Source organism: Pezoporus flaviventris, unplaced genomic scaffold, assembly GCF_033815535.1.
Source record: "Pezoporus flaviventris isolate CSIRO_AGI_PZ_B2104156 unplaced genomic scaffold, CSIRO_AGI_Pfla_v1 ptg000002l, whole genome shotgun sequence".
NCBI lineage: Eukaryota > Metazoa > Chordata > Aves > Psittaciformes > Psittacidae > Pezoporus > Pezoporus flaviventris.
In genome coordinates this window covers 12,709,057-12,735,988 of record NW_026892550.1, presented here as the reverse complement: position 1 = coordinate 12,735,988, position 26,932 = coordinate 12,709,057, and the positions used below count along the sequence as shown (strand labels likewise).

At 42.2% G+C, this 26,932-nt stretch overlaps 1 protein-coding gene across 1 annotated transcript; it reads right to left on the bottom strand.

Moving 5' to 3' along the window:
* On the bottom strand, positions 1-24,365 carry CD38 (CD38 molecule). Its single transcript, XM_061469520.1, has 8 exons — positions 24,067-24,365; positions 8,926-9,055; positions 8,120-8,255; positions 7,239-7,321; positions 5,433-5,509; positions 4,665-4,757; positions 3,511-3,597; positions 1-1,669 (listed from the first exon to the last, which is right to left on the bottom strand). Exons 1-8 carry the CDS (start codon positions 24,303-24,305, stop codon positions 1,588-1,590), a joined length of 927 nt encoding a protein of 308 aa, XP_061325504.1. The 5' UTR covers positions 24,306-24,365; the 3' UTR covers positions 1-1,587.
* Positions 24,366-26,932: the final 2,567 nt, after the last annotated feature.

The window sequence follows — 26,932 nt, the reverse complement described above, 5'->3', positions numbered from 1 at the left end:
TTAATGTTTTCCATCAGCAATTTTATTACAGGTCTCGATTTTACAGTCAACATTTTATATTACAACAGAAGAGGTACAAAAGTGAGCATGAAGACAAACTCTTGACCTATAGTCAGAAATAATCTATCTGAAAGCATTGGTATGTGTCTGTGTTGATACATCCAAGTAGCTACACAGCAGAGTGCAAATAAAAATACATTTCACTTAATGTAAACATTATGGGTGAGGCTTTGAGTCTGGTCCAGCTATGCTCAGTGCAGGCCTGTGTATTACAGAGAAAGGGCTCCTCTAGAGGTGCAAGAAATTACACCGGCTTGTGTAGTTCTGTAAGGATGCTTCACACTCTGGGTAGTCACTAAAACAAAGAGTATTATAACCTTCTGCCTATGGGATCATGGGAACCTCGGTCTGCCTACTGAATTGACAATGGCTAGTTATGCTGGTGCTGCAACACCTGAGAGTATATCTGTAGCAAAACCTGCTCAGTATTGTTAGTGCCGATGACACTGCACAAAGGCACTGCAGCCATGACCACAAGCTGGCCTCAGATCTTTGTTTTGTTATAAACCTGCACTTGACTATGCATGTGAGAGCAGTAGTATAGAAATCAAACAAAATCAATGAAACCTGCTGGTTCAGTGTACTGCAGCATGTCTGTGCCTATGAATTATACACTGTAAGGCATCACCTTTCACCTCAGAAACTGAGGTCAAGAGAGACTCCTTATTGTGGCAACTGTTTGATGTTTGTCTCTATTCCAGTGGCTGGCCAGCCTGTGGCCTGAGGGACCTTCAACGAAAGCTGGAAGGCTTACACTTGCTGCTATATTAAGGATGAAATGTAATGTGAACTGCAGTGGTGTTTACAGTAGGATTTTAATGGGGCTGTCTGAGTCAGTCTTGCTATTTTCTCTCCCCAGCTACATGCTTGACATGTCCTTACAGCTCCTGGCAACCCTCTGAGTGGTTTCTGGTCTTTTCTTGGCTCAGCTCTGTCATTTGCCCACCAGCCACTTACTTATGATGCCCATTAAAAGGAGGCTCTGTCTCTCCCATTGCTTGCTTTATCTGCTCTGAGGTGCCACAGTCTCTGGGAGCAACATGATCTATACCATGTGCCATGGGGCAATGTTCCTCTCTGGGGGATGTTGCACTGGGATGCAAAGAGAATGTAGAACGCTTTGGTCATTTTCCATCCAGCTTTCCAGCAGGGAGGAAGCTGAGTGCTGATGCCAGCAAGTCCTACCTCTGGAAATTCTTTTTCTTCTCCGTGCACACCCCAGGAAATCCCCGCTCTGAGCCCCTGGGCACAAGTGGAGTTGTACAGGAGGGGGCAAACCAGGGCAAAGCATCTGCCCTCACCCACCGAACATCCCCCAGCCTCTCTGAAATAGTGTGTTGTGTGCATGTGTGTACAGTCATCACACCTAAAGTATCATCTGCTGCTATGTGGCTGTTAGTATCACAGCAAGGTTTTCAGGTCATGGATTTTGTACACACCACGCTACTATTTATCACCCTAAGCTATTTAGCCACATCTTTTCCAGCTTTACACACAGTCAAGTTCAGTAACTTGGAGGACTCCGTCTCATGGAGCTGCCGTGGAGCTGGCGCAAAGTCTGCAGTCTGTGTGGTCAGGGTTATGCACACACTGAAGGAGCTGAACTGGCCTGTGACAAGACACAAAGGCAAACAAAAGTAACCACTTTGCAAGTACAACAGAATGGCTCCACAGTCACTACGTGCAATGTGAAAGTCAAAGTGTGTGTTATATACGAGCTTAACAAGTGGATGGCTTAGGAGATAGTTTTTTAGATCTTGCTGCGAAAAGATAACTTTGGTGTTTACAGGGGCTAAGGACAAGAGCAGGTGAGTACAAAATAAAGTAGGATGTGAACTCACACCATGTCAGCTATGCTGTGATAAGACAATAATTATGAAGAAGTAAGATCTCTTTCACAGACTGCGGAGTGCGGAGTTGCTGCCACGCTGGAAGTTCACCATCCTGCTTACTCAGTGGTAACCCCTATTGCTATAATGTAAAGCTGTTGCTAACCATGTCAGACAGGATTAGGTATTTTGCTAGAAGTATATCCAGTGAATCTATTTTTTAAGTTACTTCTGGAAGGCACTGCTGCCATGGACAAAAGCAAGAGAAAATGATCAGCATGGATTGCTACATGGCGTGAAAAAACAGATGCTCAGCTGGTATGGACCCACATGGTTCTGTTTGGAATAACTTCAGGGGAGAGAAGCTCATTTATACAGTCTATTCCAAAGAGTTTTACTGCACATGCAAATTGGTTAGTTTATTATTGCTCTCTATAAAGAATAGTAAAATTAACTGTTCATGTCACTTTACACAGTTGTCTATGTATGTGTTAGTTGAGCTCTGACAAAAAGATCTACTTGTTATTCCATCTTAAGAAGTGAGTTGTGATCCACAGCAACAATTGTGTCAACAACTCTTCACGATGTGTTTCAGGTTTCTCCTTGAATTAAGCCACAACAGATCTAAAGTACTACATATTTCTCATTCCTCCCTGGTCCCCTAGTTTATTTCACCACAGGCTGAAATGATCTGTGCCTACTTACAGGTCCTGGGAGTACTAGTTAGAGGCTGCATGTACCCAAAAAGAAAGCGAGTACACATACACAGTTCGGCACATTTACACACCACACCAGTGTTAATATTTTCACAATGTGCAGAGCACCCATTAGTCAGGTTCAGCAATACCTGAACAGCAATATATTGCTCTGCCATCAGGATTAAAGCTCTATCACCAGAAAAGGAATTTGTCTCCTTTGCAGACCAACTTTTCCTTATTTAATACTAATGGAATGAGTTCAGTGGTCTGTAGAAATGTTTGTTTCCTTTGGAAACGCTCTTACCCAAGTGTGAATCCTTCACTCTGAGAAGTTGTTCCTGGCAGATATGAGTAATATTGAACATCTGCTGCTTTTCTAATGTCACTAAAGAGCACTAATGAAGGTCTCTGAAACCACACAGAGGGATAAAGGACCTCAGACTTTTCCATCTCTTCAATAGGCAAGTCTGAAATTGGGCTGCTGTTTCCTGGACTCCTCTTTTTCTCTCCTGACAATGGTGAATTATAGCAATTACTAATGCTTATCATGTTTCAATGCCTCACTCTGACAAAGCAGCTGGATAGAAAGTAAGCTTAAGCTATAGTGAAGGAAAAGCTCCTATTTGGATCTGATTACTGTGTGTAAAAGCCTGGTCAGATGAGAATCTGTTGAAGAAGGCTGGGTTGCCAATTGAACTTGCTCAATGGCAAGTGCAGGGCAGAGAGCAAACCCCAGACCCAGCCAACAGGAGGTCTGCAGCCAGAGTGGAAGCTCCTGAGAACCACACAGCCACATCCAAAGGATGAGACGGCAGTAAGAGAGGACTCTCTTCTAGCTTGCTGTAAACCTAGATTGAGTCAAGAGGGAGATGCAGTATTAGTTTTGTGTTAAGAAGTCACCACCAATAAGAACAAGTAATTACCTGTAATTGTCTTCACAGGTGATCTGAAAGTTTCGTTCTTCTAAGATGCTTTTTAACCTCTTTATGGAATAACCTGAGCAGGATTCACTGGAGAGAAAAGTCTTTCATTACTTGTGTTCCTTGTGTGTACAAGAAGCTCAGATACATTCCACACTATGTCACTTTGCTTTATTTCAGGTAAGATTCTTCAAAAGCTCATTTGCTAATGCGCTGTAAAGTCCATTGGTGTGTGGAGTTTTGGCTACCATTGGGCCTTCGCTGGTAGAAACTATGTGATATTCAGCTGTGCATCTTGCACAAGAACTTTCTGCAAGTAGGTATCTGTGGGAAATAACTCAGTTCCAGTCACAGTTCAATGTGCTCTAGAACTGCTCCAGAGCTGCTGCTCGCCTCCATCCACAGGAGTATGAAATGAAGCTTATTCAGTCTCTGGAACGACAAAGGGATCAAGTCATCTGTGTGATGAGAAAGGGCAAGTCATGAAAACCAGCAGCTAAGTCCCAGGCAGGACGTGAGCTAGGATGAAGCAGGTAGAAAACATGGGTGGAAGCAGGATATGAGCATCTCCTATCTGTTTGACTCAGTCTGTGACTGCCTCTGCTCTGTTTTTGACAAGAGGCTGAGTGACTGATTGAGATGTACAGCCAATATTAGTTAGAGTAAGTTACCCAGGACCCACTCGGGTTTCAAGTATGTCCAACAGATGGAGACTCTGCAACCTCTCTGGGAAACCTGTTCCAGCTTTTGACATTAGTTTATCAAAAATGGTTCTGCTCAGCAATAATTGTACTATTCCTGTGAAAAAACATATTTTTCCACTGTTCACCCTGAAAACATAGCCTGTTCTGTGACTTCTGTGATGCACCCACATTAAAGGTGTGTAGATTTGTGAGGTTGGAAGGAATGTAAAGGTCATGGGACCCCTTGAAAGCAAGGGAAATGTCACTGCGTCTTAACTATAACAGTTCAGGAGTATCTATGGAAAATACTAAAGAAAACAACAGTACAACTGTTATTCTTTTCAATAAAGTAAGCAGCTAAGAGAGTGAATGTAGAGCAAGTTTTAACACATGGTTACTGTTAGACAGTCACTCATCAAAACGGTGCCATCTGTCTCTCACACACTGTAATTGTTTCATACCAACATGACTTACCTTTGAGGTCCGCCAATGTCATGCATAAGCCAAACGTGTACTGCAGAGACTTTATTTGGATTTAGGTTAAAGATCTCAATGCTTCCAAAGATGCTGTAAGAATGGGGCATGAAAAAGCAAAACATTCTTAGTTATATGAGAAAGTTGTACAGAGTGTGATACCCAAATACTAGTGCTGCTATTATTCTCCCTGAAAGAACATTATCTTGCTAGTTAATGGATTTTCATAGACTCTTTAATTGCCTTATGGTAAAATATTTTCTCCCCATTCTTATTTCACTGTCAGCAGAACTATCTGCAGGCTGAAACAAGATGAAGTTTTTCCATCTTTTCTCCTGTGTGATTTACTTGCTATTGATTTGGTTTGGAGCAAGGGAAATAAGCATGGCTGTTCTCCCAAACAGCATATTCTTCAATACCTTTCAATATTATTCAAGACTGCACAGTCTGGAAGGGTAAAATCCAGTCAACTCCATAAACAGTTAGAAATGTGTCATTCATAATGAATAAATGCACCATCAATGCACCAATAAAGTTACTTTGTGCAGTAAGAACATACTGTTTGCTCCATCTGCATACTCTCTGGTAGATTTCAATTACAGTCACTGTATAGAAGGAGTTAAGTGAATCAGCTCTACAGCAGCCAATGGTTTAGACCCCTATATGAGTTTACCAGAATCTATTCTGCACTGGCACTCACTAGCAAAGGCATGTTCACCAGCACACAGGCCCCACAGAAACTTGGACCGTAGTATGCTAAGTAAATACCTGCTGCTTTTGAAAGCTCCAGCTTCTAGTGATCCATTGAGCATCACTTGAACCACACCACATGCTGTTTCTGCAAACTGAACAAAGCAAATGGACATTATATTCTGGTACTACAAGCAGAGCCATGACAGACTTGCAGCTAGTAGAAATCACTGTAACTTCTTTGATGTCATCAGAACTGACTTATACAAGTGCAGGATCTGGCCAATATTTTTACAGAACATGTCAGTGCAAAAAAAATAAAAGCCTCTAAAAGCTATGGCAAAACTGTGATAAAGGTGCAGTAGCCGGGTATGAAGTGTCAGTCTGAGACTGCAGCGATCAATATAGGAACTCTGCTGACACTGCTGGTTTCAGATTTTACAGGGCTTTCCAGAGCTCCCCAACTTCAGCTGCCTGATGGGGCTGTAGTAAAGTGGAATAGCCCTGCTTTAGCTCCAGTGGTGAGGTAGAGCCAGAACAGAGGTACCACTGGTTTAAGGACACACAAACTATTGTGCATTCATTACCTTGTGACTCATGCTCTATGCTCTTCTGTGGCTTGGAAATTTTCTCCACAGTGGTTTTAGTCAAACACATCATTGAGATTTGTTTGATTTGATTTTTAAATTACTGGATCATGTAATCACTGTTCTGTTATTTAAAACTTCTGTCTGAATATTTAAAGACTTCCAAGTTTACAACATAAAGTACTCACTAGATATAGGTAATCCGTGGTAAGACAAAGAATTTTTCAAAAGCTTAACACAGGGGACTGTACTTATCAAATCTTCCAAGTGTTACATCTAAACAAGTGTGGCTCAAACTCAGATCTCAGGAGCTGTGAAACTGCAGGAAAGTTTTGTTATTTGTAACTTTCTAATGTAATAATCATGACTTTTAGTAGATTTACATTTGTTTTATCTAGAAAGCCTGCAGCTGAGCAAGTCTGGCTCTGTGTGGTGGTCTGTCCCTCCTGGACGCTGGAACTGAGGTGATTAATGAGAATATAGAAACTGTTTTGACCTTGGAAAAATAATGTACACTAGTTCACCCACAAAACAGTATATTTTTACAATGAATAGACTTTCTTACGTACATGAGAGCTGAAGCATACAGGAATGTTTGCTTTCCACCTGAGCAGTCAGCTACTAACAGTCATAGCAAGGGCGAGGTCTTGAGAGACATGTAAAATCAAACTGATACGGGAGAGCAGGTTCTTTCCTGGCACTTTTCCTGTGTAAAGTGCTGATTGAGCAATGCCAGACTGACTGCTTAACTTGGGGTAGCAGGGTCTCGTTTGTGTGACGGGAGTTGGCATGTGCACACGGGTGGGTACATCATAGGAGCCTTGCCAGCTACCGCTGCGAGAAGACATGCTCTTCAGGTTTGTGCAGGAAGTTGGAAGGGGATTGCCTGCTGCTTTGAATGTTCCCGTGCCAATTCAGGCACTGCTCTCAACATTAATGTGCTGAAATGAATTTTGTTTTAGCACGTTCCATCCTCTGATATAGTTAAGGTGGTGATTATTGTTATTGTAAATGTTATTTGCAAAGCTCCAGCTGTCTGCCAGGTGTTGCTCTAGACAGTGGCACAGTCCACAGATAAGAATGCCCCAACTACAGTGACATTAAATACCATACATAAAATATGGGACCTTTGAAATACAAATTTCCACAAGATTTTTAGCACCTGCAGCCAAAGCTCGTGTGAACTTCCACTATTCCATGTTCTAAGTCCAATCTGCAAATTCACATTTTTGGCAGTGTTAGCAACTTAATACATTTCAACATTCTTGGATTTGGGGAGATTTATTCTAGATCTTACCATCTTGGATGCCAATTTCCAGAACACAGAGACAGGGTTGCTTTCACATTCACTTCGTTTTGGACAAGATTCATAGTTGATTCCTGAGAAGAAATACATTTGTAAAATAGCTAAGGTTATAACAAATATTGTTGCAATGTTTGGATGGCTTTGAGAGCTGACTAAGGATGGCAGAAAGATTTGCTCCTTCAAAAGCAAGAAGCCCACATAGGACATGGGCTCTAAGAGGAAAAGGAATTTGCATGCATTCAAAGGTTTTCCTGTATGCTCACACACATTTTAGGGAGGCAGCTACAGGCCCTGCATGCAAATAATTCCCAGAAAAGTGATACAGGAAGATAAAGTGTCCTAAATGTGAGAAATAGGTTGGCCCTTGACAAATACTCTCTGATTGCATTTGCAAAATTAAACTTTGCTTAACATCTTCAGTAGTTCCAGCCCAGTTTAGAGGTTGCCAGCTTTAAACACCCACCCAGGAGTCATGCAGGCAGCCGTAACCCCAGGGTACCTGCATGCTACCCCTCCACTTTGACTGGCCTACACCCAGGACCTTTTTGATTGGCAATCTTGTTTTGCAATCTGTCCCATAGAAGTCGCAGGAAGGAAGCAAGTAAACTAAATAAAGAGGGTTAGATGTGACCATTAGTCTAAGCAGCAACTTGGTGTTTTAATAACAGCCAAAGTTGTGTTTTTTAAATTAACTCAAGAACTAAGTATTATTTTCAGTCTTTCATAACATGGGACAGAAATACAATAAAAGTTTTAAACTGAATTACAAGAAAAGAATATGTGGAAAGGATTGTATTTAGATATACAAGAGAAAAGAATAATCTGGAATTCAAATGTTCATATTTGTTTTGTAAAAAAATAGGACTTATTACCTGGGGCAGAGGGGTCTCCACACCATGAAACCCCATCAGCCATATAACCCAACAAGGTGTCCTCCAAAGTAAAGAAATTTTGGTTGGATTTTGTGTAACGATGAGCGAGGTCATTTGTCTTGCTCCAAAACAGTGACTGTGAAATAAGGTACAATGTTTAATAAGTGACACTTACACTAGAGCTGGTGAGGAATTTTTCCTGGAGAAAACAAAAAAGTTTTCATGACAATGAAGGGGTTTTAGTTTTCATTGAAATGATGCAAGTTCCCCTTAGTCGGTCAGTTCTTATTTCTCCAGCCTACATTCCCATTTCCAAAATCTATTTGGGTGGTTACTTTTTGTGGAAATTGAAGTGCTCAGACTGTAAAGCATGATTAAGGAAAGGTTTTGTCTAGTTCTCATAGGATAAACACCTAATTTGTAGTGTGTTTTGAACTGCACATGGAAGAGCAGTGTTTCAGAAGCAGTGTCCCTCTAACAGCATGACCGCATGCTCCTTACAGAGAGCTGTATGCTTACGGAACAGGAGCATCTCCATCACTTCACCAGGATCACTCCAGTACTGAGGTTTGAGTGAAGCCTTGCATAGTGATGATTTCCAGTGACAGAGACTTAACAGGTTTATTTGGGTCCAAAGGTGATAGCTGCAGCACTATTGCAGTAAGCACAAGAGAGAAATACAATCCTTGTGGACCTATAGACCCTCATAACCATTATGGACAAGATCCCATCACCCAGAGCACCGCTCAGACATGCCATCCCTCAACAACCCTACTTGAGAAGCCCACCGTGCATTGTAATGTTACCTTGTTACAGGGTATAGGGTGACTCGCTAACTCCATTAGAGGCTGGTAATCTTCTGATGTAATATTACAGGGATTCTTGTAAATGAATGCCTGTTTTAATGATTCCCATATTTTTAGGCAATCCATATGTCTGCCAAAAGATTAAACCAGAGTTAGTTAGAATTTATGAGTATTTATGGATATGAAAGGATCTCTTTCTGTTATGGTTAAATACTATGGATCAGATTTTAAAGGAGTTCTAATTATGCTCAGGCACAAAAATACATAATCTGTTACAAAAGCAGCGTATCTTCAGCAAATTAAGTATAAAATAAGGAATGAGCACTTCTAAAACAATTTTCTCTCTCTCCTGCATTTTAAATTACTGATTATTGCAGCATCTGAATGTCCTCTATGATTTTGTCCCCTAAAAACAGCAGTGCTGATATCACATAACCAGAAAATCACATTTCTTGATTATTCATGACAAATCATGAGCAGTACACGTGGCAGACTGTAGCTTCTACGTTTTAAAACTAGGGCTGAAGAATACTTCCTCCTCAGGTACAGTGAGCCAAAAATATGCCCATGTGTCTCCCTGTGGAGCATTCAACCCTACAGAAATAGTATCTACACTTTTACCTAAAACAAAAGCAGGGCTCTGGCTGTTGTGGACCTGATATTATTTTCATTTATGCACTAATTTGCAGGTATTGACTTTACTGGAGCCACAACGGATTTGCACACGTACAACCAAGATCCAGACCAAGTGCTTGGTCTCCAGTAGGTTTTTCCAGTCTCATGCTGATCCTCCACTGTGTTACAGGTTCAGGCCCTATTGCTCTCACTGGCATGAGTCAGAACTCCACTAAATTTGCATGGGGGGAACTGCTTCATGCCATGACACACCCTGCCACTTCAGCCTACATTTGTTTCTTAAGATGCTACTTCATCAGCCTAGGAAACAAAGCACCTCTCTGCTGACAGAAGCAGGACTCCTTTTGTACTACTGAGAGGAAATCTGTTGCAGTGTGGACAAGCAATTGTATCCCTGTGCTGAAGCAGTGCCATGGCTCCTTTGTTGAGGCTGCCACATACGATGTCTGGGACAGCCCAGAACATCTGCTTTCATGTACTTGAGGTAATGAATGCAAACATAAAGTAATTCATAATTATTGTCTGTAGTATGTGTTTGCCAGGCTGTGTCCCCCTGGGCACACTTCCCTTCCTCTTCATGCTCCCATAGTTTCAGGTCTTGCAGAAAGCCTGCCCCTCTCATTGCAGCAGTGACAGTATTGCAGTGATTCCGCATCCTCCTCTTCCCTATTTTTATGTAAATGTAATATGCTGACTGCATTATCCTACTGTCTGCTTGTCTGAATGGATCTCTTCTGACTGTCACTGACTCATCCACTCTTTCTTCACTGTTTGCAATCTTCTCCTAGTGCGTTCCTGCTATAAGCCATTTCAAGAATGGACTGTCTTGTGTAAAGAAACTAATGCCTTCAGAGCACTATAAAAGTAGCACTGATCAATTACTATGTGAGAGACATGCAGCTGCAGGCTTTGTTACCATTTGATAGGCAGGTAACATGTAGGATGTGGAATTTGATTAGTCTTGAAAATAGTCCTAAAGGGATTAAGAAATGTGGTAGTAATTCATTGAAGATTTCCAAACATTTTCAAGTTAATCTTCCCTGTAGGCCTGTGATCTCATTCCTACTACTGAACTTGATCACGATTTCTACTGAGTGCCCATCTGAGCATCGGAATTGCAAGCTGGAGCACAGAGAGTTGAGCTGTATTACACAGGCCCCTTCCAAACTGCAGGACCCAGAGCCACTTGTCAACTCCTGGCTGTTCCCTTGCTGTCTGGACATGAATGGTCTTTCTTCCCTTCCTAAGTCTTATGGAAAATAAATGTCACACAAAGAGAAGGCCAGACTCTCTCTGTGTCCAGAAGAAAGCGACAGCACTACATACCAGAGGGAATGCCTCTGTCCTGGGGCTTGGGTCAGTATCACACTGAGCAGGACCAGGCAATCCACACCAAGATGTCCTTGGCTTGCCTTCCCTTCTGCCTTTATTTATGCAGTAACAAATCTAACTTAGCATTATACATGATAACAGCTATTGGGAGGTCATACCAGTAAGGTGGTTTTTACAGGTTTCCATGCCCCAGTTTCTTCCAGTCCTCCCCCATGAAGTCTATGGTGAATGTGTCCTCATCCTCATCTCTCCCTCTTGGGGCAGCCAAGCACATTAAGCTACAGAGCTCTGTCTGGGCTGCAGACATCCTGCAGCCTGACCTTGCTGATTTGAAACAAACTTGGGTATTGCCACTGTACAGTTCTGTCTGAAATGCAGACAGAGCCTGGGGACAGGGACAAGGCAGCTCTCTGGCTGTATGACAAACAGCCAGACAGTTTGACAGTATGACAACAGGGCAGCTCTGACCACATGCTGAATTGCATTTCTTACTATGCCAGTCTGTCACAGGGGCAGCTCCTGCAGAGTAAGAACCATGCCTCCTGTTTACACAAGCCATATTTACCTCCAGGTAAGCAGTGACTAATAGCAATGATGCTTTTTTACCAGGCTATGGTCTTTTATCCAGGAGCCTAAAAGCACTTTCAGTTACAGTCACTGTAGAAATAAGAAGCCAAACTACAGATGTTGTAGGGAGCACAGTCATTGCTGTTGCACAGTCATGTCAGGGAGCATTCACATGTTTTACTTAGCAGAATTTAACTTGGGTGTATTAAATTTTCTCCTGGAGGAGCCTGTAGCTGGCTGCAAACCTTGTAAGCAGCCCACCGAGGCCATCTTCTCAACTGTGGTACTTCATTAGGCATTGGGAAGTTTTAAATACCTCTGCCTGCCACATAGGATTACAACCCGACCACGCTGAATCAGCCAAGGGAGAGGGCTCCTGCTGATTAAAGGGTGACTTTACTGAATAGGCAGCTGTCCCCTTTGCTTTGCACAGTCAGTGGTATCGTAAAGAGAATTTGTAGGGCTTGGCTGTAAGCACTGGTGCTTCTCACAGACATTTCATGGAGCACACTTTCTGTCAAATGATTTGGCCTCCTGTCAGGACTTTCCTTTATAAGCCGCTCCAGAAATGTGTTACACGTAACAGCATAAGAGCCTCAGGTGAGAGCTGGTTACCCGGTCATTTATCCTTTTGTATTACAAAGTTTTAAGCTTGGTCTCAGAAAACAAAATATTTTCAAGGAATCCTAAGAAAAAACTGGGTTTTTAATTTCCAAAGCAGAGAGGTCAGTGGGAGACATCATACAAAACATTTCTGCTGCTGGACTCAAGTCATGGCTGTAAGACATGCAAAGCAACAACAACTGAGCTGATTCACAGTCCTGCCGAGACAATTTGCTGAATCACAGATACAAAGCACCAGGTTTCCAGAATTTCAAGACACCAAGCTCATCACTTGATGATATGCATGGATGTCACTCGGATAGGAAAGGAGAGGCTTCATCCACAGCCCTGGCAGAGCTGAGCAAAACTATGTGTTTACTGTCATAGAAGTGCTTAGCCTCCAAAAGGGGAAGCTCTCCTGCAGCTGGTAATTGGTGTGGTGCTTTTAGTTGTACCACACAGAAGAATGATAAGGCATGAAGAAGACTGATAAGGTATAGTCTAATGATATAGAAACTAGGCAATTTCATCATTGTTTTAGAAAGCAAAATGCAGATCTTTAATGTAAAAAAAAAAACACATATGAAAGCTAATCAATATTTCATTTTCACTGTCCTCACCTATCAACGTGTATAATTTTACAACTGAGTATAGTAATTCATTGATTTGCCACTGGAAAGCTCTTTCTCTGATATGAAATGCAGGTTTTGCCTCACATCTCAAAGAGATTTCCAGCCACATACAGCAGCAATTTTGGTTGATCTATATAAAAAATAAGCAGTGAGGAGACTTCAGGACTTGTTAATCCCAGATCCAGGAAAATATGCCACTCTGTCCAACCTCACCCTTAAGGCAGACACTATCAATAAGTATCCACCTACACCTATCCCTTTTTCCAGCACAGCAGGAAAGTATTTGTTTGATGTGCAGCATTTAATTGACGCTGAACAGAGCTAAGGGCAGAAATATGCTGTAGCTCTGGGTCTCCTGAACACAATATGAGAAGTTTGCTGGCACATGGAATGCTAGGAATTCCAGCAAGAACAGTTTCAGGTTGGAACAAGTACATCTGCCTTGCCTAAAAATGCCTGAAAAACAAATTGTCTTCTTAAGGCTGCTCCCAACTCCTTATTGGGAAGTTCTCAGTCACAAAATGTGTTCATTTCATTTTCTTTCTTGGTTAGGAAAAGAATGGAAGGGTCCAAAGAGATCACCAGTCTACCAGTCAATTAAACTAAACCAGTTCGGATATGGGAGTCCATGGTCAATATGCTTACATACTGCTCTTACACACCATTCTGCTGCAGGGCTTGTGTGCTCTCCTTCCCTGTTTTTTGCGTGTTCTGAGTTGCATAAAGATTCTGCATTGTATCTGCGAATATCATATATTTATGCATAATGGATTTCTTCCTTTGAGGCTATCTTTGTTTATGCTGAAATATTTAAGGCCTTTTATTCTTCTACAGAATCTGAAAAATTCAATCCCAATTTAATAATATGCAAAATAAATATACTATATATATGTATTTATAGAAATATGATTTTATGTTTCATTTTTTGAAACTCTTTTTTTTTTAATGAATAGAGTTTGGAAAATGCTGGTAAATGTGAAATAATACCTAACAGACTCTAGAAGAAACACTGAAACCTGTTGTAAACTCAAGAACAGAACCTGCAACCGTTTCTCTAGAAAGTGAGGCGTGCAGAACTTGCCTTATGACCTTTCAGAGACAGAGATTGCATCCTGCACTCAGTATAGCACCAACTAAGGGCTGGGATACAAATAACCATTAAAACTACCATTTCCTTATTAAATCCAAATGTTATATATGCTGCAAAGTGTATCCTGTATTTGTCCTTATATTTGGGCAGAAGTTGCTTTTTTCAGTGAATTTGAGTATTTCTATACATTGACCTTTTATAGGAATATCACATTAATCTATTCAGTGGAAGCTGGGGCCAAGAATATTCACATTAGCAGCTACCCTCAGAGCCAGACTTTAATGTGCATGTTAGAAAAATAGACAGCTTATGCGTCATTATTTCTTGCATATCAGTACACTGGTCTGGCTAACCTTGAAAGAGTGTCCTTTCACTTAAAGTAATGGGATGGTATTGAGCTACATGGGAAATCACTATTAATATATCTTTTTTAAAATTTAGTTTGTAATTATTTTCTTCCTTTCACTGTACATGATAGTGCAAATTCATCCCCAGTTGAAATGGATCTAATTGGTATAGTACCAAGGATAAGTTTCATCCCTACTGATTTCAGTTACACCGTGAACAACGTCTTTCAGTTAGCACTGGACATGTTAAAATCTCTTAAGAAGGGCAGTGCTTCCTTGGGCGATGTTGCCTCCAGTTTTTCGCTCAGAATTTGCGAGAGATACTTCAAGCATGGAACCCATTTTAAATTTACAAGTGAAAAATGACTTCCAGACTTTTTTCTGGCAACTCAATAAACTCTGCCCGTATTGTTCAAATCGCTTTACCAGGCAGAGAGACTTTCCCCATGAGACATGGTCTCCCCTGCCATCAATAGGAGCTTTCCCAAGGTCCTGAGTTTTCCTTCTAAAACATGGCAATGTTTTCAGGACACACCAAGGTTTTAATTGTGACTCTGAAGTCTGAGCTGGCCACAGTGCCCTGAGCCCTTTGAGCAGCTGCCCTTTGCAGAGACCAAACCTCCCCACCAGTTGCAGTTTGTATACGAAAATCCTTCTCATTTGCTATCACCATCAGCCAAAACAGTAATGCAGATATGCAACTAAGCACTCAGAAATATGGCTCTGTAAAAAGTCAGTGAGAAGTTTGTGGTTATAACCAAGCTCCTCAAAGGCATAAGACCAATTCACAACCTGCTGGGAGTCTAAGCCATTGTCTTCACTTGTAAAAGCTCAGACGTTTCAGAAGGAGAACGCATGTCAAAGCATCTAAATGCTGTAGAAATATTCCTGCACCTAACAGACACATCTTTGCCTGTGTGCCAGTTTATCTTTCTCTTTTAGGTAACTGTGACGGCTGTAGACAGCAGTGCGATTTATACATCCATATTCAATTTGGTTTTTTTTTCACGTGAGCTTACAAGTGGCTGTCTTTATGTTGTCAAAAATCATGCAATGAACAGTAACCCTTATGCCTGTGTTGAGAAGCCCTCTGTAACCTAAAATCCTTTTGCTGCCTTTTATGCGCTAAACACTTCTGCTTTCCCTTCTGCTGTCCCTTCCCCTCTCCCAGCCTCGCCATGCCTCTGCTGCTCCGGAGTAGCTGCCGTGGGGCTGCCTCCAAGCCCAGCCCCGGCGGCTGTGGTCTGACTTCTCCGCAGTGGCCCGGAGCAGCGGCTGCGAGGAGCTAAACGCAAGGCGAACACTGCCATCACGCGGGAGAAGGGACTTCTCAGCCGCAGCTGAGGTCAGCACCAGAGGTTTGCAGTTCTTCGTGGGGCTGACCCATCTCCAGACCACTGAGTCAGAAAATGGGCACGTGCATGCAACGGATCAGCTTCCTTCATATTCTAGCACCTAAACTCTCCCATCAGGTACCTTTGTGCTAAAAATCAGGCAGATGTGCATAAACAGAGGTCAGCCAACATGCTGTCGTTGCTGAGGATTTGAGGAGACAGATTACTGTATGCTGGTTTTAGCATTGGTATAATGGAGAAGGGAAAAATTACCAAGGAAAAAGATGAAGGAAGCTTATGGAAGAGCTGTCAATCCCAGCATCTTCAATGAGTACGAGCCTCTTGCTACCCACTTAGTTTAATTATTGCAAAGTGTCTGCCACTGCAACATTTATGGTAACTGACTTTTTTCCGATATGAGAATGACATACTTGATTTTTTTGGCAGCTTGATTTTGTAAGTATTGCTTTCTGCTAATTAAATAGTTCATAAGCCAATAAAGAAAGTATTGGAGGAACTGACTGGGAATAGAGACAGAGATCCAAAACTCTGCCTCAGAGAAAGATGACTTCTGGGAAGGTTACCTGTAGGGAGAGCAATTAGATTCCTCATGGCAGATACGGGGAGTCTGGAGGCCTGAGAAAAGGAGTACAAGGTGAGATTTCTACTGGGTGCACCTCAGGGCTGCGTATGTTTGTGTCCAAGGAATGACCTGGAGCAAACTATAGCTCCTTGTCACACCGGTCCTTAACCTTTGGTGGGAATGAGAAGGTTTTAAGGACAGGTGTACTTGTGGCTTTGATTTATAGGTCCTAGAGTATTTTATGTGAGTTGGGAATCAGGGTTCCAGGACAACACTAAGCCTTACCACCCTTCCAGGAAGGGCTGAACCACGAGGTAGCAGCTATAAACCAGGGAAGATTTCATCTGTCTGTGCAGATTCTTTTTCTGGCTTGATTTCAGCTTTCCTGGTTGAAAAACCAAGCTGCTTGAGCAGACGGTGGCTTCAGCAATGCTCTGTAAGTGGGACATAGCCTCCAGAAGGGCAGAAAGTCTCACCTGGACTGAATTTTGACAGAGAGCCATAACTGCTCTACAGTTTAAGCTTCCAAGTGAGGGCCATGTCATCAACAGACAATAAAGGGAACAAATTTAAACTGGCACCTTACCTCTTGATTAGAAAGTGTATTATTAGTATTGTTTTATTTTTAATATTGAACTTAGAAAAACACTTCTATAAGAATGAACTAAATAAAGGTATGTGTAAGTAAGGAAATGCTCAATGGCTTAATGCAGCGGCAGATGCTTTTTTAGTTTTTTTCCCTTAATATGAATTTGCAGTACATTGGGGGCTTTCATAGAACTAAAAGTGCTGGAATCTGGCATAAGTGCAGTAAGTCAGGAGAAGACCCTGCTTCAAGGGTAGCAAGCGTCAGTGGGACAAGGACAAGGGAGCGGATCAGAGATTTAGTACAAGTGTGAGTGAGCTCCTTGCTAATGCCTTATTTTGGTGTTATCTCTTGGGAAGATAAACGGCATCTTTAGCATCTATTTCTACTCTTGGACACCTGAGGTAGATTTTCATTTGATCTTAGAGGGAAAATGGATCTATTCCTCCTATCCCTATGCATAGGCAAAGTTGTATTTCCCCACAGTGCTCTGAGGCATTAAACAGCTCTTGAGTTTTGGCCATAATTTATCAATGTCAGCTGAGCAGTATCACCTCTGAACACAGCTGTTTTCACTGGCATCTTTACAGATGCTACAGGAGAACTGAAGAAAGGAGGGGTGGGACGAACAGGATTCCACCTTTCAGCAACAACATCAACGTCAACAAATACTTCTAATTAATGTGTAAAAGGACAGTACAGACAGAATTATATTCTCTCTGGTATCTGGGATTAAAACCAAAGGAGACACTCACTGCAAGGTATGACAGTGGGTAATTGTGATGCAGTATGTGTAGGCTAACCCGAATGTGAAATACTATTTGAAATCCTACACAATCTTGCAGCAAGAACCAGTAAATATGTAACCACTGTTATATAAATGTAATAAGTTTGAGTATATGAGAAATACATAGTCATCTAATAACAATTTACATATGATTATAACTTAATATAGACAACAGACAGATGAGTTGACATATGGCTGCCAAAGCAAGAGATAAATTCTGATTTCAGCAGCATTTCTGTTCCTCAGAAGTGTATTGATGCTGGCAATGGAGGAAAGACAAAACATCTTTTGACATCTCCCTGTTAAATTTGCAGGACTTTCTGTCTTTGAGTTGCTGTTGTCAGTGGAGTTACAGCCTGGGAGGGTGTTTTGTGCAGAACTGAGTATAAGCTTTACACAGAATTGGATGACTTTTCACAGCCTAGGGAGTGTATCTTTAAGAAAGATTCAGACAGTTGCTAATATTTGCAATCATAGAATTATAGAATGGTTTGGGTTGGAAGGAAGCTTTAAGATCACCTGGTTCCAACCCCCTGCCATGGGCAGGATAATGATTATATTGTAATTACCAAGAAACGACAAGAACAGTCAAAGTCACTCACACACAAATCAGAGGAAACCAATTGTAAATTAAGACCTTGTTATAAATATTGAAGGACAGAAAACAGAGCTCTGCGCTCTTCATACAACAAGATTGACACAGAAAGGGTATTAAGTTAATATGTTAGCACATTAAGTATGGAAGGGACTATTAAAAGAGTACACTGAAGCATTGTAACATATGTTCTGACTTGGGCATTTAATAAGTGGTATGTTACATGATCATCTTAATATTGACTGTAGCAACAGATATCAACACCATTGGCACTACAGATGAGCTAAAATGCTTTTGCACCACTGGTGGTCCAAGTAAGTTATCCAGTGGACTTCTTGCAAGTCTGAAAGCATTTTCTAAGAAATAGAATAATAGGAAGGTACCTATGGAGATCACTTAGCCCAAGTCCTGGCTCAGAGAAGGTTGGCCAGGGCCATGTCCAGTCTGTTTTTTAATATCTCTAAGGACGGAGTCTCCACCAACTCTCCAGACACCCTGTTCCACACTTTGATCACTCTCACAGTCAAAAAAATAAATAAAAAATAATTAAAAAAATATGTTTAAAGGCATTTCCTGTATTTTAATTACATTCCAAATTTTAAGTCCATTGGCTCTTGTCCCGTAACTGGATACCACTGAGAAAGGCTTTCTTGTTCTTCTTTACTTCCCCCATCAGGTATTTATACACACTGATAAGATTCCCCCTGAGCCTTCTCTTCTCCAGGATGAATAGTCTCAGCTCCCGCAGCCTCCTCCTGTATGTCAGACACTTCAGTCGTCTTCACAGTCCTTCACTAGACATGCTCCAAGTATGTCCCTGACCCCCTTGTACCGGGGAGCCCAGAACTGAACCCAGCACTCCTGATGTATCTTGCCAGTACTGAGTGGAGGTGAAGGGTCAGCTCCCTCTTCCCACTGCCAGCATTCCTCCTGAAGCCCAAGACACCACCCACCTTTGCACAAGGGCATATTGGTGGCTAATGTTCAGCTTTGCCACCAGAAACCCATGTCCTTTTCCACAGATAGTGCAACTAAAGCCATTTGTTTGCTCTGGGACCAAAAAGAGATGGCGTAACAGTAACAATTCAATTTTTTTTTTTTAATATAGTGTGTGTTTTTGAGTAAAGCTAAATCCTTTGCACTTTGATGTATATTAAATTGAGAAGCTTTGGAAGTCTGCAGTGCACTCTAATAGGGTGCTAATTCATTACTATTAGGTTGTAACACTACTTTTCAGAAGATTCAGTGAAGGTTTCTCTTATATAAGGCATATTTTCTTAATGAAAAGACAAATCTCAGGTAAGTTTCATATGTCATGGTTATATAAAATAAAGCTAAGATTTTTGTGACACTGAATCAAATCATGGCTGTTGTTTAGTGCCGTGCTTGATATGAGAATGCTAACAACCAGTGAACAAATACAAAGAAATCAGAGTAAAAGTGCCTAGCAAAGCATGAAGGCAAAATGCAAAAGTCAGCATACAACAAAACCCAGATTTCTTTCTGGAAGAAATTATGCTGCAAGTGCAATAGTATCTCACACAAAATTATGTTCCATATGTTCATTTTAACAAAATGTATCTCCATCTCCACAGGCTGCAAAGGAATGGAAATGCAAAATGCATTCATGGTCATGCAGTCAGAAAACAAATCTCTCCTGGACACGCACCAACTTTTACTATATTCAAAGGAATTACAGGCTGTTACAATTTGATATAGAAAGAATTTGCTGCAAACTATGAAAACAACATTAGTTGATCCAATTGTATCTACGGGGGAAGTACATCTTGTGTGTCCACACAGTATTGCATGAAAAATGTACTGAAGTTCTGCGTTTTGCATCTTTATCACTAGGTGTTTGCACTGCTTACTCAGGCACAGTAGGATTGCTGGGCCTGGAGAGTCCCACACGTTACTGAAGTGGCTCCCTCTCTGCATCCTTGGTGCTCTCTCACTGCTAGAGGTTAGACTTCAGCCAGTTTTAAATAGGTCCTTGCAAGCTTGGCTTAGCTAGGGTGGATCAGAGATGGAGAAGTGGCTGCAGATCTGAGGGGCAGTCATCATTATCTGGGAATGAAAAATCACTTGAGCTGCAAATGTTAAATGAGTTTATTTCTAGATTAAAAAAAATAGAAAAAGCATTGTTTGTGTTCTGGGGACTCCTGACTATGACCTTTCAGATAACATGTTTTCTCTCTTCCTTCCCCAAAGTGCTGATCATATCTGACCTCAGCCTGCCAATTAAAGCTTGCTGAAGGGGAAAAATAAATCAGTTAACTTCTTATCAACAAGTTTCACGCTATGTCTGTTACTAGCTGTTCTTCCTCGGTGGGAATGAAGGTGCAAAACCATTTTAACAGTGTCCTTGCAGCAACGGGTAAGTTATTGGGTGGCCACAACTGGTCTGGATCAGCACTGATGTGCCAGATGACTGGTGCTGAGCTGGCCCTGCACAAGCCTGGTGCTGGTGAGCATGCAGCTCTGCGCACCTCATTGCCCTTTCCTCCTTTTATTATACCGGGGATAAATTCTTGTAAACTTGAATTTGCGTTGCATGAGACCCGGAGTATGAGAATTGTGATAGCCACAAGAGGGAGTCCGTACTACTGGAATAGGGGAGACAAGTAATTTGAGGTCAAATCCTTCCTTCAGACCGAACTGCCTTTGGCCTTTATTCAGATGAAACTGCAACACATACCAATGGCCGTGGCTGATGGGTAGGTTTGTTTTTTTTTTTTGCAAGACTAGCGAAAGTAGAACTTCCAGATTTTGTTAATGTTGAAAATAGATAATGCTACTGAGCTGTGAGAAACTATTGCTTTAACTCCATCTTCTGGCAGCAGCCAGCATTTTTTCAGGGAAGCCAAAAAGAAATACTGCTCTTTAATGGCAGTATCCCGGTGTACAACAATGCATGCAGGGAACAAAACACCCAAAGCCTGCTGCTATACCATCCACATTTTCTCCTAATAAATGGGGCTAACACTGAGAATGCGTTATATAAACATTCAGTATTCCCTGCCTCTTTCTCCGGAGTTTTGGCACATCGACAGATCTAAGCAGGAAGGCTAACTGAGGAAACTATGTGTACAAATGATGAGTCATCCAGCCAGCAGCAGAAACAAAACCAAGGACTGAATTGCACACAGGCAGTTGAACAGAATTATCATCAGGAGGGGCTGTAAACAGCACCTGAGAACTGCTCTTTAGTGATGAAGTTTGATACAGCACCCAAATGTTTTGGTGACTATGGCGAATAAGCAAATCAACAGGTTAAAATCTGATTACATGATGTGCTCACAAAACTCATTCCAGTGGCCTCACTGGGCTTGGGTTCAGCCCACCAATCATACTGGAAAAGAGAAGAACATGACCAGAGCATGGCCACTGTGTATAGTATCTGGGGCTCCAGTAAGATGAGGGAGAGCACAAGGAGGTATCCTCTAGGACTGAAGCAGCCATGATGGTGAAGGTGTACACAAGCACAGCCATGATGGTGAAGGTGTACACTAGCACATCCATGGCTTTCTCACATGAGTTATAGTATGCAGTTGCAAAAGTACAGCTGAAATGGGGGCTGTAGACTCCTGGCCTATGTTAACTCCAGCTGCGATATCTAGAAATATTTAAAAGTCCATATTTATATGTCAACACTCCCCATTTTTTCCAAAACCTGCTATCTATTCCAATTTGAAATATGGCACTCCAAAACAGTAGTAGTCACACTCACTAACTACTGCAGTGCTTAAATTGCTATTAAAAAAAGAAAGAATTGTCAAAGATGTAACTTAGTGGTTCTACTACAAAAAAGTAAAAATATGAGGAAATGGCCATGAGTTCACCAACCCCAGGGCTTTTTAAACAACTGCTCATGTTTATGTAAGATTAAAAGGGCAAGAAGAGACTGTACAAATTTATGAGGAAATCAGAAGATTTCTAACCAAGACAGCAAGGTTCCCATGGTGGAAGCAGTGGCAGCAGAAGTCCTAGCCGTGCACAGGACACAGCTTCCGTAGCTCATAAGCCTGCCTGAGTTTCTGTAGTTCCCTGTTCCTCCTCCTTATCTTTGATTAAGTGTATCAAAGATCCCACACAACGCAAGATCCAAAGCCTACATTAATGATGAAAGAGCGTGGGATGAAAGATACAGGCCTCTCTGATGTTTCCTAAAGGCACCCACTTCATTATCAGGAAGTGCCAGCAACAGAAGCAGCTGGTTACACGGCAGACTGCACAGAGCTCAGCAGGAGCAGAAATGGGGAATCTCAAGCTGGATTCCCAGAAAAGCACCTACACTTGATTTTCTGTTCAGGAACCTCCTGAACATTTGAAGTGTATGTAAACAAGCATATTTGTCTCTTACATAAAATAAAAGGCTGCTACTATACGGAAATCATTTAATTTGAAAGAAAGTGAGCTCACAGCCATGAAGCTAGTAAAGTGTTGGATTATGAACAGCACAAAATGGCATGCCTTGTAAAAACAGCCTTTTTAGAAAACTCGTGATCATGGGTTTGTGATTTTTTACACAGTGTCCTTGAAATAATGGCTTAAATGAATTATTCCCAGCAATATTTGTGGTCCGGATTCAGACTGCGTTGCAAGCAAATATGTACATGTGTTGGCTGAAAACATATTTACACAAAAGGGTTTCTTACAGCACCCCAATTTGAATGAAACGAGCATAAGTAATAAAGGCTCTTAGTCTTCAAAATAGTTTCAGATTTAGATACCGAGTGCACACTTCTCTAATAAAATAATGTGTGATTTTAGAAATGTGTATATGATTTTCCAAAAGCTTCAGGAACTTTTTTACTTTACTTGTAAAAGAATCCCCCTTCACTAAACCCACTTAGGTGTTTAATGTAAAGTCTCTGCACTCCTGGCCCGTTATTTTCCATGTGTCCATTTCCTTTCAAGTGCTGCTTTTCCATACAGCACCAGACATCCAAGGCCAAGGGAAGTCCAAACGCAAGCAAATTACATACAGCTTTGTTCCCATCAGTTTAATGTCATGAAAACAAGAGAGGGACAATTGTCTTTATTAAGACAAAAACCAGGAGGGTTCTGTCACCTGGCCAGAGTGTGGGGCAGCCCTGTGGTGCTCAAGCCATATTGGTGGAAATATCTGCTGGAGGTTTACTGCAGGCACAAAATTGGGTGGCTGGTGCCACAGAAGTGATGGATGGGTCCCTGCTGAGAGACCCTGGCTGCTTTGGATCCTGTCTGGAGAGTCTGTGTGTCCTCACTACCTGCAGGAGGCCTGGGGCACACCATATTTATAGTCTGCCTTTTCCTGTGGTGAAGGGGATCAATAAATAGCCCTCACACTCTACTGCAGATCTTGGCCCAGGCAATCCTCTTCTGCTGCAGAGGAGTGTTTCCCTGCCAGTTGTAATGGGCTGAGCAGGGACCACCCCCAGGTGAAGGTTTTGCCTGGGACTGCCGTGCTGCTGCTGTGATCAGTCTGCATTCCCTGTGCAAGCTGTCTGTGCTCATTGTGAGGTCTTGCCCACATACCAAAACCATCTGTTTTGCATAACCCCAAGATATTTTCTAATGTCTTTCTAACATCTTTGTCCATTCTATAAATCTGTGCTGAGTCTTCTTCTTTTCCTCCCTCCTGCGTAGTTTTGGTTATGTGAATGTGGGGTCACACATTACAGGATTTTTGGCAGATCAGCTTTACAGCAAATTGATTCACTTTCACATACTCAGACCTGTTAGGATACAGATTTTATTTTATTTTATTTTATTATTTTATTTATTTTATTTTATTTTATGACTCTAAGGAAGTTGCAAAATGCATTTCTGATTATGTTTTGACCTAGGGTTAGTATTACATTGGCTCTGCATGTAGTTTCCTTAAAAAGCCTCCATTCGGGCACTGACAGTTGCTGTCTGAGTTTGCCCAGTTTGCTGCAAAACAGGGGTCTTACTCCCCTGATTTCCTTCTGCTACTGCAAACCTAGTGGACACGGACAGGTGGAGGTGGGAGACAGCACTCTTCACTTTACACACCCGGTGCACAACTGAGACCACTACTCACCCCAGCTCAGAGTGCCGTGCCATGACGTAGTTGTAGCATCTTCCCAGGATGACTTCTTGCAGATTCTTAGTGGTCCCTCTGTCCTTCCACTTCAGCATTTCAGGACTGCCCTCCGGCTTCCCGTGAGTCAGGATGGAGGCCAGCACGACGGCGAGGACGAGGCCGGCCAGCAGCACCACGATCCCCACCAGCAGGACGGTGCGCTGCCGCGTCCGGGCAGAGCCGTGCTGGAACGGCATCCTGCGAGGGCTGCCTGAGGAGCAGCAGCAACTGCACCCCCTCGCAGAGGGAACACAGCTTTCTAGAGTGTCGCCGCCGTCCCCCCCGCCCCTCGCCGGGCTCAGTGCCGGCGGCTGACCGGAGGCCGGGCTGACCCCCGCCTCCACCGGCCACCCCGAGCCGCCTCCGGCAGAGCCGGGAGGGTGAGACTGAGGGTGCCGCTGCCCTCGAACAGAAGCCCGCTTGCACCGCACTGTCGCCAGCGGGCTCGGGACAATTCAGTCGTTTTTAAAGCCGAACAATGGCTTTTCGGGGCTCGACCTGAGAGCCTCCCTGCTGCTTGCCTTCTGCTCCTCATCTTGCTGTGACCTCCCCGACTTAAACTTTGCAAAGTATCAGCGGGCACTCGCGAATCTCAAGAAATTACCCATAAAACTCCCAAAGCCTTTGCTCAAATAAAGATCGCATCATATGCTCCAGCTGATGTGTGATTAAAAGATGAATTCATGCAACCCAGCCTGTTTCCTCTTAATCTGGTTTTAAATGATAGGTGTTGAAGCCAGTTTTACCGAAGGCAGTTATCAACCTTGCAGTAGTCATAAAAATATAATTCATTGACACACGAAGAGGTATTTTATTTCTCTGTCCCTTGCAGTCTTGGTTAGTTGTCACATGAATTTCTAAGACTAGTGTGTGACTTGTGGGTTTTTGAGGCTGTGTGAAATCATCTCATGAGAGATTCAGTGTTCTCTGCAAGAGGGAAGTTAGACCCTTTTCCTCCTCTCTAAATAGGGCAATTTTCTTCCTTAGTCAAAAGCCAACACAAAACAAGACTCAAATCTCAAAATCTAAACAAACGGAGCTATTCAATCTCATAGAATCATAGAATAGTTAGGGTTGGAAAGGATCTTAAGATCATCAAGTTCCAACCCCCCTGCCATGTCAGAATAAATTTAAGTTATTAATAAATTGTTAATAACTGCTTACTGATCATCTGTCTTTAACAGGCTGACCGTGAAAAAGGGCACCTGTGGCACATCTCTGTTAGGCCAGGCAGTTCTGAAAGGCTGTGCTCCAACCAAAGCCTGCACTGGTGAGCAACCATTTAAGCACATAATCTAAATTTTTCTGGTCCTGTTTTCTGAGAAATGATGCAGATGTTGGGAGGTTTTCACTCAGAAATTAAGCCTCAGTTTTGCAGTGGCATATCTGGCTGTCAGCCCTGAAGTAGTCAAACAGTCAGACTCAATGATCGTTGTAGGTCCCTTGCAACTAAAATACTCTATTCTATGTCCCCCTAACAGCATCATGTCTTCATAAGAGGGAGAACATTGTTTTCTCTTTATGACACTGCTTCTGTTCCCTCAGTGGTCCCCACAGCAGGTTCTGCAGGAAGCTCTGTAGGAGACAATTCATAAGAATTTGCTCATAAAGGAAGTTTTTCCCCATAATCATTCCAGTAATCATCTGGGCTTTGCCTTGGCAGGCTCAAATGATTGTTCTTTATTTGTTCCTTCTTTTCATCATGAATGTGAGGTATTTGCAGAAGAACTTCATGATCTTTTATTAGACAGGAGAGATTATTGAATTTGGTTTGTTTTCCCCTTAATGTTTGTTTACATGTTAAAAACCCACTGTTTTCCAGTAACCTGATGTGTGAAAAAGTTTTCTTCTGTTCAGATATGACATTGATTCATCAAGAATAAATAAATGAATGCAGACTCAGCAGCTCTGGAAGATGTCCTTGCTGCTGACTTTGTAACACCTCAAACTACATAAGGAATGTCAAAGACATGTAAATGCCAAACCTCCTTTCAGCAAGCCTTGGCAGCCTAATCAGAATGAATAAATAGGTCAAGCAGAGTTGAGGGAGCAACAGAAATGCCAGTAAAAACACATGCTCCCAGTGGTTCAGAATCTGGTAGTTTCTTTCTCAGTATGAATGTAAGCATGAACTCACGCCTTGCAAATGTTCTGGCCCAAGAGTATTTCCACAGGAGGTGTAAGTAAGATGATAATGGTGACTTAGCAAGGAAGGGATGAAACAGCATGCCCTGAACAGAACGGAGCACAGAAGAGAGTGAAACGGGGAAGGACAAAGGGAGGTGAAAACCAGTGTGTTTCACAAGGGTTTTGCACCCTCTTAGGTCTGTGGAGTGACGTGGATTTCACTTCTTTCCTAAGCAGTTTTCCCAAGTAGATGACCTTAATTAAGCTGACCAACTATTCCACAAGAATTCAGTATCCTCAGAAGGAATTTAGCATTTCCCTGAGATTGAAGTGCTCAAGGATCTGTATCCTTCTTGAACTGTTTTGCCACTGGTTATGTTTGCCTTCTGTAAGGAAAATTACAGTTTTAAAAGCACTGTGTCTCATAACCTGATAGCCAGCTTTTGGAGCCCTCTGAGCTACATGCATTTCCAAGGTAGTAAACCTAACTAATCCTGGTCTTATCAAGGTGTGTTCACTCTTCTGCCAGCCTTCACACTAACTCACTGGGTGGGGTGATTGAAAAGTGGGTGTAAAAGATTGGAAGATAGAAATACTTTAAGCACATAATTGCCGGCCTCTGCTTTGATGATACCACGGATTGCAGCAGGGGACTCTTATAAGAAAGGACATCTGTTATGCATAATTTATCAGCCTG